At 30.2% G+C, this 18,833-nt stretch overlaps 1 protein-coding gene across 3 annotated transcripts in view; it reads right to left on the minus strand.

Annotated features, from left to right (window-relative positions):
• The window catches only part of LOC106457155 (protein numb-like), a 78,122-nt gene that overhangs the window by 4,152 nt on the left and 55,137 nt on the right, over positions 1-18,833 (minus strand). For all 3 annotated transcript variants that reach the window (XM_022382980.1, XM_022382982.1, XM_022382981.1), the window contains exons 4-8: positions 16,588-16,665; positions 15,771-15,911; positions 12,176-12,362; positions 6,087-6,320; positions 3,835-3,990 (exon numbers count right to left, since the gene is read on the minus strand). In XM_022382980.1, coding sequence (XP_022238688.1) covers positions 3,835-3,990; positions 6,087-6,320; positions 12,176-12,362; positions 15,771-15,911; positions 16,588-16,665 — 796 coding nt within the window. The remainder of the gene's footprint in view (positions 1-3,834; positions 3,991-6,086; positions 6,321-12,175; positions 12,363-15,770; positions 15,912-16,587; positions 16,666-18,833) is intronic.

Here is an 18,833-nt window from a genome sequence, read left to right on the forward strand (position 1 = left end):
GCTACTATTTTTGTCAGTCCTTGAGTATTGGGCAGGTACCAGAGGATTGGAAGTTAGCTAATGTCACTCCTCTTTTCGAGGGAGGTGATAAAAATTGTCCTAGTAATTTTAGACCCATTAGTCTTGCATCTGTTGTGGGAAAAGTTTCAGAAAGTCTGATAAAAGATGCTTTGCAAAGCCATTTAACAAAGTTCAGAATTTTATTGGATAGTCAACATTGTTTCACTAATGGAAAATTTTGCCTAACAAATCTTTTGACATTCTTTGAAAATGTTACTGCTTATGTAGATGAGGATAAGGGTATAGATTTGGTGTATCTGGATTTTTAGAAACCATTTGACAAGGTGCCACATAAAAGACTTGTAAAAATGTCTCTATATGTATGGGGAATAAGTTAGATAAGTAGTACATAGAAGAGTGGCTGGATAGAAGAAAGCAAAGGGTTCTTACAAATGGAGTTCAGTCAAAATGGATTAATGTTACAAGCAGGATACCTCAGGGTTCAGTCTTAAGACCTTTGTTCTTTTTGATTTATATCAATGATATAGATGAAGGAACGATCAATAAATTACTTAAATTTTCAGATGATATTAAGGTCTTGGGTGTTGCTAACTGTGAAGAGAATGCTGCTGATTTGCAAAATGTTTTAGATAATTTAGTGAGTTGGGCAAATAAATTGCAAATGAGTTTTAATTATTATAAATACAAGATAATGCACGTGGGGTATAATTTGAAGTATAAATTGGGTGGGAATAACATTGACAGGGTCAAAAAAAGAAAGGGATCTTGGTGTATGGTTGATCAGTCTCTTAAGCCATCCAAGCAGTGTGCTGTCATTAGTGGTAGGGCTAACAGGATTTCAGGTTGTAACTACAGAAATACTGAATACAAGTCTAAAGAGATTATAATTTCCTTGTATAGATCACTGGTTAGACCACATTTGAAATATTGTGTTCAGTCTTTGGCTCCTTATCTTAGGAAGAACATTGAATTTTTAGAAATGGTTCAGAGGAGGGTTAATAGAATGGTGCCTTGGATGGAGGGGTTGTCATACGAGGAGAGGTTGAAGTCTCTCAAATTATTTTCTCTTGAAGAAAAAAGTTAAACAGGATCTGATTGAATTGTTTAAGGTTGTAAATGGAATTGATAGTGTTGATGCATCATCTTTTTTCACACTTTAATGGCGAGAACAGTAGGACTAGGGGACAAATACAAATTTTGGCAGGGTAGGAGTCATCTTCAGTTAAGACAGTTATATTTTTCTAATAGAGTGTTCGACCTTTGGAATGGATTGCCTTCAGATGTTGTGGAGGCAGTAAATTTAAGTGTGTTTAAGAGAAAGCTTGATAAGTATTTAAATGATAAGGGCTGGCTTTAAAAGTTATTTATTAATAGTTTTAGTTTAGTTTAGAGAATGAAACAGCCAAGATGGACCAATCCCATGTTGTCCCAAAGCAATTACATGTTAAGCTACCCAATGAAATAAAATTAAAAATCAACCTGGTTGTGAGTATAGCAATTAAATATAGTATTTTTAATCTCTTACTTCTAGCAGATCAAAATACATTGTTGTTTCATCCATTGGGTACCCTCACTCATAACTGTATTTTTGAGGGTGATCATTTTGACAAAATTGTGAAATTGAACCTAACTTTCATAAATCCACATTCATCAGCTCAAATAATTGAAGAGTCGTACCTTATTAGCAAAACCTAGGCTAAAAAGTCAGTTACAATTTCTGTGAAAAAACAAAAGCATTTTAGCATAAACTAAGCTGCATTGAGGGTAACCAAAAATGTTGTTGGTTCTATTGATCAATAGACTCAAACAATAAGTAACAGAATTAGTGATTTTTAAAGTTTTCTTACAAAAGATCTTCCTCAAAAAGAAAAAAAAAGGATTTAAGTTTTCCTCTTTTCCCGTTTTTTCTTTTGTTTCGTTACTGTTTGCGAAGTTTGTTTTTTCATATACCCACAATTATTTCTACCCTTCACATTTTATATCCTTTTTTGTTACTGTTTTATTTAACATCTTAAACAAATTCAGTAAAAAGAATAAATATTAGTAAGTATCAAATAAATGAAAACTGAGTATTTTCTATTCCAGTAATATTATATTTTCCATCTTGATATATGTAATACCAATATATGCCTTATTGTTTATTAGAACATATTTTATATACAGTGTTTGTAATCTTCTACAATAAAACAGTGAATTCCAATACACGTGCTTGCATCCCAAAGCATGCATTGTAACTACAAGCATTACAACTTATTTGAAGAAGTATTTATAACATCCGAGAAATTATTTTCCTATAGTCTTATATAAAAACTTTAAACAATACATTTAAGTAAACTTTGAGTAGTTCATATCTATAATTCAAGACAGGTTTTAAAAAGTAATTACTTTCCAAGGCATTTAATGATTCTTGTTCAGTGCACAAACACACACACAAAAAGTGTAGTCTACACAATGCTCAGCATAAACTTCTTTCCTTCATCAATGGTTGTTATTTAGTGTCTAGCCTCTGTTTCTGTTAACATACAAATTGAATACCTGTTATGTTATTAGTTATGTTAATGTACATTTTTCTTTCTCTACCCAATACAAATAGCTTTATCTTCTATTATGTCTTTCCCCCACATATTTAACAATTAACTGTATTGAAATACTAGTTTAACAGTTCTCAGTCTTCAAATTCGTAGTATTACTTGAAATGCTTTTAACAGAATAAATATTATTGGAATATTTTGCTGTTATTTACCAAACTTCCTACATTCAACTAGGCTTACCTGATGTCATGATATAGAAGAAAAATATCTGTTTGAAAGCTATGAAAATTAAAACATTTTCATAAACAAAAAGAACATCTAAATAAGATGGATTAATAATCAGGGAATCTGCCCTTTCAAGTCACTGATGCATGTGACAATAGTTTTATTTTCTGCATACAAAAATAAATTTCTTATTAAATTGTAAGCTTTAGCATTTTTTGGTTTTCAAGTTCAGGTTAGTGAATTAAACTAAACATTAAACCATTCACTGACCACACACAACAACACCACTGCAACTGAGACTTCCCAACAAACAATTTTCTGGAAGTCTTTGAAATTTAATAGGTTTAAATTTTTATCCAAATCTTTTCTTACTAAAATTGTTCAGTTTCATTCTGTACATATTGTACCTGTAGCTATGTAGTGAATACAGTTACACAAGTAAATTTAAGCACATCAGAAACAAAAGTTCCCAAAATGATTCTGGTATAATGATAAATTGAGTAACTTTAAACTTAATAAAATATACTACATCTATCAATAAACTGTAAATTAATCTTGACTAATTCATACTATTACATATCTGACATACATGTCTTTATTATTATTAATGCTACTAATGTTCTGCTTTAAGCTTTTCATTACTGCTAATCCAAACTGACATCTTCATAATGCAGTCATGTCTCAATAACATAACTATACTAGTAATGTTAAAAATGGGCCTATAAATATTCATATAATTATAGCCTAGCCTAAAGTACTGTATAAGGTTGTTTGGCCTATCTGTTAGAAATAGACAGGTATGAGTTACATTTTCATCATAAGTGTGCATTATGCTGCTTATTCCGTTTTTCTTATTGATTATCAGTGAAGTTTGCATTTGAAATTTTAACAACTATAAATTAAAGAGAAATGTTTTAGATATAAAGGAAACAGCTATACAGATTAGAAGATTTGTTTGTTTTTTAAAGCCTAATAAAACAGAAGAACAATACATGCAAAACTTTAGCTGTATGTTGTTAAAGATGGAACAGTCAGAAGTAAAATGCCCAAGACATACCTGACACCTGTTGACTGGTATGTTGGGCATCTACTGTGGATTGGTAAGGTTCATCTTTTTCTGCAAGAAAAGACAGTCCCTTGGAAACCTGCTGACACATAGAAGTAACTGCCTCATTTGTTTCTGCACAAGGAGATGATTCTGGTATTGCAGCAACTAAAAAAAGAACTCAAAATGTGCTAGTTGCAAAAAGAAGTGGTTACTCTTTCTGAATTATGAAGACTGGTTTACAGAAAACAAGAAAAAGTACAGCAGTCACTCTGATATTAAGTGGTTAATTTCAATTTGAATGCTAAATCAATATGATAAATTCCACTAATTATATAGTCATTACATTACACTCCCAAATTTATTCTCATCAGAAATACACATTAAAAATAAGTAATAACTTAACTAGCATACATCTCAAATAAATCCAACTCCTCAGAGAAAAAGCTATGAGACTATAGTATAGATGAAAACATATCAGTAAATATATATAAATGAAGCTGTGTCATCCACACTGATCTTAGAACACTACTTGCCACAGCATTGTGATCCATATAGCTAAATGAAGCAGTCTAAATTTGTCAAACAAAGTAGGGATCAAAAATTGTTTTAAAATCTATCCAATTAGTATTACTTTGTTTGTTTGTTTGTGCACTTGTTATTGCAGCATTTATTTTGTTTTGGATACTAATATCAATTCTAGAAATAACCAATGATTCTAATTTCCATTAAAATGTTATAATTTTTTTTCTATTTATCCTGAAAATATAAACTTGTTAAATAGGCTATCTTAAGCACCACTGCCACGGACATAAATTGCAGAAGGAATACAACAAGTCCATCTTTTATTAGATTATTAGACATTATTAATTTTATGCTAAAATTACCATGTTCTAGCTATTTCAGGACATGACTGACACATTCTCACATTAAAATCAATGTTCAGCTAAAGCTTATGCAAACAGCAACTTTTACAATAAGTGTTATTTAACAAAAAGTTGGTGCACATACTTCAACTTGAAAAATCAATCTATATTGAGCTAAGGAAGTATTTGTTCATTCCTCAGTTACTCTTCATTGAGATGGAGGCTATGTTCACTCTAAGGTCACTTACAAGAAAGTAGAGAAGACATTTTGCTCATCTTGCAAAAGAAAGTACTTGTCTCTGATGTCACCAAGAAGCTATAACTTGAACAAATACCAGATTCTGAAACATTTTACTATCTTAAGTTAACAATAAAAGCAATTAGACTATGCTCACAACACAACTTTGTGTGTTTGCCTAAAAATAAGAAGTAGACAGCCTCAAAAATGTAGCAAAAAAAGTAAAAAAGCAGAGTGCATTGTGAGGCTTGATGTTCTAGTCTACTTACAACTCTTCATATTGCAGTAATTACCAGAATTAAGAAATATTTTTAAAACTAGTACTAGTAAAAATATAACTTCACACTCCTACTTACCCGAGAACAATCAATAAGTTATTTTAGCCTGTGAAATAAGTAGTAAATAAATGATGAAATGAACTTAGTTGTATATTAATTAAGAAGCAGTCTTATTCAAATACTAAATATTGCTTAAATGCTGATGTAATTTTTTTAAAAGAATGAAGTAAGCTTACTTAGACAGGCTAAAGAAAAAAACAAAAAAGATAGATTAAAATAATCACACTGATTGTGCTAAGTTTAGGAAAAAGTTAGAAATGAAGGAAAACACATAAACATGCAGGTTAGAAACTGTAAAAAGGAAAGAGTCAAACACTTAGTGAATATGAACAGTAGTATAAAAAATACTATCTTCTGCATGTTAGGTGTGTGTGTGTGTGTGTGTGTGTGTGCAACATTTACATTGTAGAAGTACGTGCCAACACATACATGTTTGGGCCAACAAACTAAGACAAAATAATGTAAAATTATACCATTTATACTAAAGAGTGAAACATAAGGTTTAGCAATATTTTCTGAAAGAAACCAATGGGTAACTATCATGCCAACAACTAGCTATAGAAAATGAGTAGTAGTGAAATCAGACATTGTGGGTTCTAGCACTCAGATCCAAACCCCCTTAATGAACCTGTAGCTTGATTTCCAGTTTTGCATCTGTTGTTTTGTTTATGTCTGATAGATAGAATATCCCCCAATGCTTTTGGGTGTTATAGAAGCAGACATTTTCACTTTAAAATAACACCATTTATATTTGAAATTCACTTTACAAGGAAGAAGAAACACTGTTTCTGATATATTGTTTTTAATACACAAATAACCTACCAGAAAAGCCATTCATATGGGTAGAACACCCTAGGGTTTGCTGTGCCATGGAGTATTGACGATCTAAGGTAGAAGGAAGTTCATTAACACGCAGAGATAACTGTCGTTTAAAAGGTGATGACTGATTAAGGGTAGAGAAAACACGGAAAGAACCTTGACGTTCCAGCATTGATGGAGTAGCATGAGGTCTCTCAACTGCATAGGGATTGTGTACTTGCTTAACTGGTGGTGGTTCTGTAACATGAAGTTCTAATATATCTGACACACTTTCAACATTTCTACTCATTAAACTTCAATTATATACCAGCAAAACACTTTTGTTTCAACAAGTTGCCTAGCCAATAGGTAAAAAAAAAATATTATACACACACACATAAGCATACTAGTAAATTACTTATGAAAATTCAAGGTAACATCAACTATCAACATATTTGAAAGCTATATTTCAAATGACCACTAATATGTCAATTTTTAAGGAAGTATATGCTGTCAAAAAACACTTATCCCCTCTTAGAAGGGTGCCAATATGAAGATTTCTGTAATCTAAAGATATATATTTAAATTAAATGATCCCTTACATGCCCATTCCAACATTAATGATAATTAATTTATCTCTGACTCCCATATGAGGTTTAGGTTTAAAAATTTTAACACCTGCCACACGAGCCAGCTCAGCATCTTTTAGTACTGAAACTAGGATGGCCAACAGGGCTGGTGGTCATTCCTGAAACCAGTGATTTAGGATTATATTGATAGATCTCTGTGAATGAAGCTTGGCACAAGTTCTAAAAAAAAAAATAAAAAAATATTAATGAAAATATGACATGATAAAATTGATATGGATTATACAATGGTGGTACCATACTAGGCATTATACCATCCTTCTTATATTTACTCTTCATTGCAGAAATGTCATTTTTATTATGAGAATTGCTAGGAAATTCATCTTGTAATACATTGTGCATCTGTGTAACACTCCATCTTTGGGCTTTATTGTGCTGTTAGTTTCATAAAATATTGAAACTAATGATTTCTTATATAAAATTTAAATCCCCACCTTTTGAAGAAAATGAACCTAATGTGCCCATTTTTTTATATTTCTTTTTACGTTTTACTATCAATGCAGTAATCAATTGACAAATCTCTGATTCAACTGGTATGTCAAATCGATTGGGATATCTTCGAATAAGTTCTTCCCTCATTTCAACTGGACCAACAGTTTAGCTTAATCACTCCACTTAAACCATCACGTTCATTGCTACATAATTTTACTTTACACTTACAAGTTAAATTCTCTGTGTGTAGTCTTAAGTCACGTCACAGGTCTGGTCCAGCAACCTAGACCTCAAAAATAGTGCCAAACATCTCCTTTTTTTCTAATCAAAACAACCCAAATCTTTCCAGAATGATTTGTCTGTTTGGATACATATTTAGATGATGGGTTGGCTCATGTGACAGGTGTTAAAAATCTGAAATTATATTATTCTTAGATTTTCCTATCAATTTTTACGTTAATGAGTTCAGACAAATCTAAAGTCCAAAAACACTTCCCAAATAAATTTGGGAAATTAACTCTCTTGTTACAGACTCGATAGATTACAACCTTGTGACCCCAAAGTGATCAGAGTTTCCATATTACAACTATTAATGCATTTCATATATCTTTTAAATATTAATAATAATAAAATAAAAAGATTTGATTTGAATAATCTCTAAAACCTCCTAGATAAATAATTTTCTTTTCATTAAAAATACATTTTATCTGTTATTTGACTAACTCTGTAACCACCATAAAAAATACAAAATAAATCTAAATTATCATTTTTTCTTTTTTAGAATGACTAAATTGTAACAGGATACTTAAATTGCTTATTATAAATAGCTTAAAGCTTGTAACAGTATACATCTGTTTGTACTTAATTTTTGTTTTATTGCCCTTTGACCCATGTAACTAATAATGCTGCTACACAAGTTGTAAATCACTCACATTACCATATCAAATAATATAATGCAAAACCCACTTAGAAACATACCTCATGAAAAATTTGTTTTTCCTCCCCAGTTATCTTACCTAACAAGTTTCTAATTTTTACATTTCAGTTACTTTTGCAATAATAAATACCAAATATACATGAAAACAAGAAATATATCTACCCACCTGTGACCTTTTGTTGCTATTAGTTGCCAACGGAATTTAAGCCTACTTTCTATTTTTTTTCTTTTATATAATACTAATGGTACTAGTATACTAAATAAATTTTACTTATTTAAATAACCAACCTAAGAAAACAGTATAACATGCACAAAGCAAATAACACCATACAACTATCATAATTTATCTGGCTTTCTAGCTACAGCACAAGTCTTTAAATCTTACCTTAATCTTGTCGATATGACCACATTAAAGAAACTTTCAAACTAAAGATGAAATAAACAACACTCTGTACTGATAATAATGTAATATACCTCACTGGATAGAAAGCTTTGGCTTTCTATTGGTTATGAATGACATAGCATAAAACGTGAAAGAAAGGATGTGGTAGGTGGGTGATACAAGTGGGTTCTTCAATTTTCTACTTTATGACTCCATAAACAAATAAGATTGAAAGCTATAGAAATTATGCTTTACCTTAGAAATATCTATATTATAATGAGCAAATTACATTGGATTCCATACTTCTCAGAGGAGTGGTAACTAAATTAGAGAAAGTGGAAACCTAGAGAACAAATGACAATTCTCATACTAGAGGAGATTGAGGATTTTTAAAAATATTTCCTCATAAAATTAAGAACTTAAAACTTATATAATATTAAAACTTGATTTATTAACTATGTTTTGGTGCCAAGTTTATTTGTATACAATGATAATAAAGTAGTATAATTAAATTTTGAACATAACTAAAAACTCATGAAATGTACACTTTGACCTACCTGTAGTGAGAGGGTTAAGAGAACCTATATACAAGATGTTAAGTCTTTCTGTCAAGATATGTAGCAGTAGTACAAAAATCCAAAAAACACTGACACAATTATGAATTACAACAGAAATTGCAGAAAGTTACAGAAATAAATGATGCAATATAGTGACTTCAAAAGCAAAATAAAGTATTGTAATCAATATAGTAATGGTATTACTTACAAAATTAGAGCATACAGTCACAACACAAAAATACCATTGTGACTCCTGAAATAGTCATTTAAACTTTTTTGGTTTACAGAACAATTCAACCATGATGAATAACCAAATAATCTTTTATGCTATGACACATAACAGAAAATCATCTAAACTCTTTATGACTTATACTAATTTAAACTGTCATGACTTAGCAGATTACCCATAACCTTTTCCTTTAGTCTCAGGACCCATATTGTTTAGGAACAGTCCTCACAAAAGATTGGAAGTCCTGATAATTTCTTCCAATTTCCCTGATGAAGTGCTTGAGTTATATGCTTTTTAAAACATTTTTTAGTCTTTAAATTAATTTAAACCAAAGTGTTTTCTTAACATCATCAATAAAGGTCAACCATATTGCAAAAATTAATGCATATAATCATGCAGTTTATATTCAAGATAATTAACCTTTCACTGTAATGTCATTTACTACAGAATAACTGTTATTGTAATAAGATTAATTAGTATTAAAATACTACATTTTACATTAAATGAATTTTATATTTTTATTTCTTTCAGTCTGGCATAACACTAGGATAATCCTGTTGTTAATTCATGACAATTTTTCACCTTAACATTTAATTGGGGAACTTTTTAGTTTCATTATTAGATAAACTAAATTACTAGAAATCATACAAACACGTCAAGACTCAAATTTACTGGTTTCAAATGACCTCACCTTTTAAAATGGCATCACTGTTACCTTTGTCAGGAGTCAGAATATTTAAAAAAAAATATTTTTTTTTTTTTTATAAGGATAAATTTATGTCTAGTAGTCATAATTTACTACTTGTAAAGAACACTGCCTCTGTATGATCTATAAATAACAAATTTTGCACATTCTGATTAGTTTGTCATTGCAGGCCAAGCCTACCATACTCAATAATAACCAAAATAGACGATGTTTTGCCATAGACAATATTCTTATTGTTTTCCCTACAAGTCATGTGATTGAGCGTAGTGCCTTCAAATTTCCCTTCAAAGTTCCGAGTTCGCTTTTTATTTTCCATTTTAGCAAAATTTGAGTCACCTTTCTTTTTCAGCTCTGTTACCTGCTATGCTGAAAGCAACAAACAGTATCATCATACACTTGGTTTAAAATCTCTTGACATAAGCCAATCAAATCACCAAGATGCTACACATTCATCCATATTCTCCCAATCAGTATGGATAATGTAAGCATAAGACAATCATCACACTTGATTCAATCTTTTCACTGAGAGTTCATCAATAGTAATTACATACATCACTTGTCATTGAAAATATATTTTAAAATAAAGAAAATAATTCAATGTATATTATATTGATAAACGTATATGGATTAATAATTATCCATGGATTAAGGAAGAGTGTTAATGATGATTGGGAAAGGCGTTGCATCTTTTTTGGCAAATGGATTACTGTTCTTTCGATTTTATTGTTTATTTACAAAAGTAATTAATTATGTGGTATGTACCATAAAGCAGTATCATATTAAAAAATTCCCTTTTTCTCACTTATTTACAGATATAATTGTATCTTAAGCAATATATTAAAATCAAACTTATAGACTGCTACTCATTAAGTCTCTAGGAAATTGGTTAGGTGTAAAATTTTTGGATAAATCTGAATTAACTTCTAGCCAGAAACAAAGGGTTGAAGAAAAATAAAAGAACAAAAAGCCCCAATATCAAACGATTTTGGTACTGCTCAAATTGTAAAGAAAAAAAGAAACATGTTTACAACTCCGCTAAGAGAACAGATCATGACCAGCATTCAAATTATAAGTTGAAATAAAAAAAAGGAAAACTCAGTAAATTTAGAATTTTTTTAATTATTTTGAATCAAGACAGATTTTGATTCAAGTTAAAAATAAAATAAAATGGTTTTCTTAGATTCTGAATGTGTGTGTGTGAAGTTTCCCTATTTTCAAAACTCATTCCAGTTGGCAGCTGGAGGAAATATTTTTTCCTTGACACCTGTTTCCAGTAAATATAGTATCACAAAAATATTTGGTAGGACAGGAAAAGAAAATCACCAGGAAAAAATAGTAATAATAGCCAGGCTTCTAAATATTATGGAAGTTTTTAAACTGTGTCTGCAAGTTGCTTCATTAATTTTGGTTTCAGCTGACCCTAACTTCCAACTTTTGTAATGCTCCACTAATTTTCACACAACACTTACATTCTTGAATACAAAGTGTAAAGGTTAAAATCTTTCTAAACAAGCAGAAAATGTAGAAACAAATTGAAATTTTACTGGAAGAAATAAATATAAGCATGCAAAATTAGTACAAAAAAACCATCTAGGTGTAATGTTTAAAAATCCAGACACCAAGATATATTGATTAAAAAAAGTTTGAACAATTTTTAATTTTTTTTTCATTCATGCAATAAATATTTCACATTGTTAAAATATACGAGTTGTGAAAAGTTTTAGTCCAGAAATTCTTTAATTTTCTATTAAATTTTAAATGTTGAGTTGCAAGTGAGTCATGAGTGACCCATTGGGCCAAAAACAATTAAGAAAAATTGTGGAATTAGTGGAGAGAAATGTCCTTTTTCTGCATATATTATTGCAGGTAACTTAATAATAACTGGAATAATAGGTAAACAAAGCCAAATGCAGATTTAAAATTATTATTTTACATGCAATCATAATATGTAATTTTTACATTTTGAACTAATCCCCTTCTGAAAATATATTTAAAAAAAGGCCTAATTTTTGTGTGTCCATCAAATGCAAACATATTCACTTTTGTATGTCCTGATCCAGATTTAACGCACAAATGTACTTGAACGGGCATGTTGCTCAGAGTTAAAATTAAAACAATGATGTACTTACGTAACAGCTAAACCTACGATCATTACACAGGAAGAGGTAAAGAACAGCTTAAAAATTATCAACTAGCTCAAATTTAATTTACATCGTTTTTTACCTGCGACTATACATTCCTGTGGATCTTGTTTTCTCTCTGTCAGAGTAGTATGACGAAAAGAGCCTTTGCGAGTGAAAGTGGAATTTTCTGTATCAATGGTCACAACAGATGCATCCTTATCTCTCTTTTGTTTCTTTTCTAAACAAACTGAAAATGCACACCCAACAGCATGGCTCAGTCGTTCTCCCTTTAAAGATTATTAATGATAGAAATTTAAAATCTATTGCCCGAGAAGCATCAAAGAAAAAAATATATTTTTATGAAATTCTCAATAGTTTCACTATTTTACAGTTATGTCTGTTAATCCTTGACCTTGTTTTCCTCACACAACTGGCTTACTGAAACAGATATTTACATTTTATGGTTATAACACAAGTTACAATAACTTTAATGAGAGTATTTTTTCAAAGTAAAATCTGTGCCAAAAGTTACCTAAAAATATTAATAAAGCTCATCAACAACTTATTTATATATTATTATTATACAAAATAAAAACTTAGCTACTTTCAAGTTATTTGATTACTCAAATGTTAAATTTCTATTTCAAGTTTAAAATTTAACATTCCAACTTCTTTGACCCAAGAACATTTCACATTTGGACATGTATAGATGTACGTATTTAGAGCAACATATGTTTTACATAAAATCAATTGTTGGTAAAAAAGAAGAAAAAAATACTCAATCATACTGTATAAAAAAGATGCATTCACATTTAAGCAAAATAAAAATCTATAACTGTCAGGAAATTCTGTTACTGTAGTTTTTAAATAAACATAAAAGCTATAGGATCATTTCAAACAATTTTTATATTTGCCCATAAACTGTACATACAGCTATCATCAACTTGGAGAAAAGCACATACTACTGGGGTGGAAGTATAGAAAATATTTTTAATTAAATGTAACTGTGGCAAAATAACTCTGCAACAAAAACTAACTTATATATAAATATAACTCTCAAAATGTCACTTTGAACATTTAAGATAAAAAAAAGGGGGGTTTTGTACCTCATTTTATGTTACAAGTTTCTAATCTATAAGGACAAATGCCAGGGGAAACTCAACTATCATCATTCATTAGAGTAACACACGATTTCAAATACGTAATATTGGCTCTATTAAGGTTTAGCTAATGATAAATTTAGTATAAAATTCTGATTACAAAAGAAAATAAAAAAAAGATATTTATAGTGTGGATTTTCACTTATATATATATATATATATAAATGTATATATATACACACACACACATACACACACACCAAAGAACATTTTCTTCTACCACAACAAGTTCTTTCAACAAGCTTTGCTGTGAGCAGGTTTTCTTTATCAAATGCTTAGCTTAAGTAGTTTAAACACCTATCCATAAATAAATTAAGCATTTAGTTTTCCATTTTCCTTCAGTTGAAATTATTGAAACATTGGCACAGTCTGATGATGACAAAACCTTGTTGAAATGTTGTACATTTGCTGTTGTGTTAAACTTATATTAAAGTTTTTCTTCATTACCCATTCAGGCCATCTCCAACCATTATTGTACAAGTAAGTTAATTTTTTGTTTATGTTGTGTAGTACGGTTAGCATGTCTGAAAACTTTGGCCTGTAAGTTAGTGTTCGAGCATGTAACGTTAGAGGAGAAAAACTAATTTTTGACTGTTAATGGACATTGAATAATCTTCAGCAGATAATTGAAAACAAACCTGTCAATAAGAACTGTGCTACAACAATATCATTTATTTTTAAAACATACTAACTACTAAAAAACGTAAGCTAGTAATTAATTACATCTTTTTACCATATCCTCTATCTAAAGGCTAGGCACATTCAAGTACTGCCCTTTAGGAAATAGTAAAGGAATACCAAGTTTGAAACAATTTTTCAATTATCCACTATGAAATAAAACATTAACAAGTAACTACATCCTTCTTTAGGAATGTATAAAACAGTTGCATAATATATTAAATACTAAATTTTTCAAAAAGAATTTGAGAAAATCAACAAATACAACAATCTAACATTCATTATTCACACAACAGTTCTAATGTCCTCAACACCAGATATGATATAATGCATTCCATTATTATGTCTTTTTCCAAGTTTTTCAGCAATGTCTACACTATAACACAACGAAACACAAATGGTACACAACACAATAAAACACATTTTTGTGCCATTCATCACTTGAAATAGATTTTAAAACATCACTGTTAACAATATAAGTTGTATTGCCACTATATTTTTCAGTGAAATACATATACAGAACATGTATTAGATCTTAACACTCTTCATTGAAAAAAAAATGAGTGAAAGGAAATGAAAGTAAAAAAAAGTACTGGAGATGTAGGAACATTCTTTTAATAATTAGCAATTCCTTATTCTACTAAGAAATGGATATTATATATATGACACTTGTATGAATTTGCAACTTTGAACTTTCAAAAATATTTCATTCCCATATATTTTTTCTAAGAACCAATTAAAAATACTTATCTTTGTTTTAGATTTAAATTACAGATTTCTGTCTTCCTACTTTCTTGAAAGAATTATCTGAATTATGATTTGATTTTCATTTTACAAAGTTTCACTGTTTACAATAATTGATGTGCAATAAAATAATTTTTTTATACTAAAATTACAAGATAGTCAACTTTTTTAATTATCAACTAAAAGGTTTATTATTTGTAGTAAGTGTTCATTAACATATTCCTATTTAGATTTCTTTTTGATGCTTTTCTTTGCATATTCAAGCAATTACTTAGCAGACAAGGCCTTATGTTTATAGTTAAGCAGAAAGGTACACAATGGGTCATCTGTGCTCTGCTCAGTGCAGGTATTAAATGCTGCAGTTTTAGCATTACAAGCCCTTAAACTTACCACTGAACCCTGATGTAAACACAGCCTAACAAGTAGCCTTGTAAATGAAACTATACAGATGGAAAAAAAAGTGTGTGTGTGTGTGTGTGTCTATATATCACAGCCTATGGCTTCTCAAAACTGAGATATAGGCAGTTAAGTCACACCACAACAACTGCAAAGTTGAGAATCAGTATTTGACTAAAATTGATAAATCTATCCTCGTATTGAAGTTACAAGGGTCAAAATTGAGGTATTTTATTTAAAACTATTTTTATTTTCCTCTTAGGGAGTTAGTAGTGCTGTATTATGCTCAGAAAAATTTAGGAAATTCACAATCACTAATGTTTTGCTTGGAAAATGCTGAAATCAACGTTTAACAGAATAAATTGGAAATCTGCAGTAAAGTTCTTTAATGAGTGTAATAATGACTACAAGTATATTTTCTATAATTCTTTTAATTACATGGTGCAATTTTGCTTATGGGCAAGGGGTGTAACCTGCCAGATGTCAAAGAGTTGAGTGATGACTTTTACGAAAAGTTATTATATTCAAATAAGTACTGTAAAACTGTTCTGAGATTTTTGAGCTTATAATGTTATGGTTTCAAGATTCTTAATGAATATGCAAAGACAAAATACTGCACATCAGATGAATTACATCATAACTTGTATTTACCTCATTACTGTTACAAAAATAACAGAAAATATGTCAGAAAACACTACAAATTTATGAAATATTTACAGTATCTTTCAAAGTCAGGAACCCATGACACATCCAGCGACGTGTAGTTCCATCTCTACAAATGTATGAAAATCCTTTCTCGTGGTTCCTGTCAGGTGCACAAAATGATACTTTTTCTATTGTTTGGTCAACAATAAGTCCCTAAAACAAATACAATATGTTCAATATTACCAAATTTATAGTAAAATGCTATCCCAACTTTAGAAATATAAATCTTCATTTTAAATTGAAAGGTAAATACATCCTAGAAAAACAATAGCTAAGACTAATGTAGTTAATATGCTTGTTTTCACTGATAAAAATTAAACTATCATAAAAATATCCACCAAAACAAATCATTCATATGAAACTAAGTGTCAGCACAAAAGCATTAATATTGCATTGTTTGAAATATTTGTACTTTATTTACAAACTCCATTATCTTTTTTTTTTTTTAAGAAAAATCCAAAACATCCAGACACTATTGTCCAACAGAAAATCACTTATAGATTTTATGTCTACATCTCATATGCTATAAACCACTGATTAGAGATAACTATCATTTCTGGTTATATCACTAAGGTATGTGAAGGTTCTCAAGCACAAAAAACAACTAGTTTGATTGCAGCTTTCTTTTATACACAATGGACAAATTCTCATTTTTCAAGTCTAAAAATACTTTGCATTTCCTTTATTTTGAACTTTTATCCATCACAAAACATGACCTAAATATAATTAATAATGCATAAACAGTTAAAAGTTTATATCAGTTATCCTGTTATGTAAAATATCAAAAGTTGCAACAAAAGTCTATAAAATATACACTAAGAAAACAAACCTTAGTTTCACCATCTACAACCCTTAATCCATCACCCGTTACATATAAAATTCCTCTGACAGGTCGTCTACGGGAATTCTACGGAGGTAAAAGAAGATTTATAGTTTTAAAATCACTTTCTTTACACTTCATAACTCAGTGTCTATATGAATTCAAGTAAAAATGCATTTGTTGATCACGTGTATTTTTTTTAACCTATCACCTAGTTTTGTTATTTATGAACAATTTTTGAGAGAAACGAAAGAGATACTTGGACTACACTTCATGTTATGGAAGAAAAAGACTTTGGTATAGTGATTGATCAGTTTCTTAAGCCATACAAGCAGTGTGCTGATGCTAATGGTAGGGCAAATAGGATTTTAAGTTGTATTTACAGAAATACTGAATACATGACTAAAGAGGTTATAATTTCATTGTATAGGTTACTGGTTAGGCCACATTTAGAATATTGTATACAGTCATGGGCTCCTTACCTCAAGAAGGACACTGAATTGGTGAAAAGGGTTCATAGAAGGGCTACTAGGATGATACCTGGGATAGAAAGGTAGTCATATAAAGAGAGGTTAAGATCACCAAAATTGTTTTCTCTTGAAGAAGAAAAAAAAAAACAGAGACAGAGGAGTCTGAGGTATTTAAGGGTGTTAAGGGAATTGATAGTATTGATGCATTGTCTTTTTCCATTCTTTGTGGAAAAAATGGTAGGACTAGGGGACACAGAATATAAATTTTGGCAAGGTAGGAGTCATCTTCAGCTAAGACATTTTTCTAACAGGGTAGTTGGCCTTTGGAAGTGGTGGAGGCAGTAAATTTAAGTGAGTTTAAGGAAAGGCTTGTTAAAATATATGAATGATAAGAGATGGCTTTGAGGGTTGTTTTCTTTTAATAGTTTTAGTTTAGTCTAGTAGATCATACAGCCTAAATGGAGCAATAGGTCCCTTGTAGTCCCTAAATATGTTAATAATTTATAGTGATAATCAGGAACATGTTTATTAGGTTTTGGAGAGAACAGATGAAATATAAATGTTTTAAAATAAATAGTAATCTATAGCAATTCAAAATAATCAGCTGTTCAAGAAGTAATTAAACTGTATCAATGAAGAGTATACTTGCATGAGAAAATTCTAATCACTACACTAGCTGTCCTCTTATAATTTAGGAATAAAGCAGGTACTCTTCATGACAGAGTAACAGGAAGAATTTAAAGTTCTCCAACAGTGATTCCTCTCACTGTATTTTTTTTCAAGAGCTTCTGAAGAAAAACGAATCATTCTTTGTAAAACTTGAATTTTTATAACTGAATGTGCACAAGATTGGTCCATTGGAATGACCCCATATTAAACATTAGTAATGTTGGCTATATTTCCAAATTTATGAAGTGTATCTTCACAAAATGTGACAAACTTTTAGTCAACAGTACGTCTTTTGTACTAAAAACAAAATTGTGTGCATTACTAAACTTTTTGTATTAGAAATATATCTGTAAAATGCAGAAGTTATTCTGACTGAGACTCTGATAAGTCAGTGTGCAAGATGGTGTTCATGTGAAGAATAAAAATAGTTTTGTCTATCGTTTTTTTTAAAGTATTCCTATACATTGTATCCGATATTTTCTCTACTATGACATGAAATGTTGTGAAATCAGTGATGTAGGGTCACATGAAATGGTGATAACTGACATCAAATGTAGAATACCATGTTGAATGGCACTCTGTAGAAAGTCATGGCAGGCACACTTTGACTGCCCTCCTGTACATATAGAATTAATATTTGAAATTTTGGATTCCTGGGTACTTTTCAACAAATGATGGGAAAATATTTTAGGCTATAGAAGAAGAAGAAAAAAAAATTAACATTCAAACTTTTCTAGTTAATTTTGCTGGTAGATGCTATTATTTATTTATTTTATTTTATTTTTTTTTTATAGACTTATTGAATAGTATAACGGGGTGTTCACAACCTATGATAGCAATAAAAGGATGAGTGTCTAGGCCTTGCAGCACACCTTCTTTCACCAATAATAGTATTACTACAGCGGAAGTCATGTGATGCTGGTAACACGTAATGAGTATCTCGAATGTTCCTGAAGGGTCGAGTGTTTGCCAGATGCCCTCTATTTTGTATACATAAGACCGGCGAGAAGTGACGGCATAGATAATTGAATAGCAGACAGGGAGATAGAGACAGATAATCGAGTCAAGCCGTAAGTAAAGTGTGTAAATCATTGTGAATTATAGCGTGTGTTTAAG

The sequence above is a fragment of the Limulus polyphemus genome, unplaced genomic scaffold (genome assembly GCF_000517525.1).
Source record: "Limulus polyphemus unplaced genomic scaffold, Limulus_polyphemus-2.1.2 Scaffold297, whole genome shotgun sequence".
In the NCBI taxonomy this organism is placed as follows: domain Eukaryota; kingdom Metazoa; phylum Arthropoda; class Merostomata; order Xiphosura; family Limulidae; genus Limulus; species Limulus polyphemus.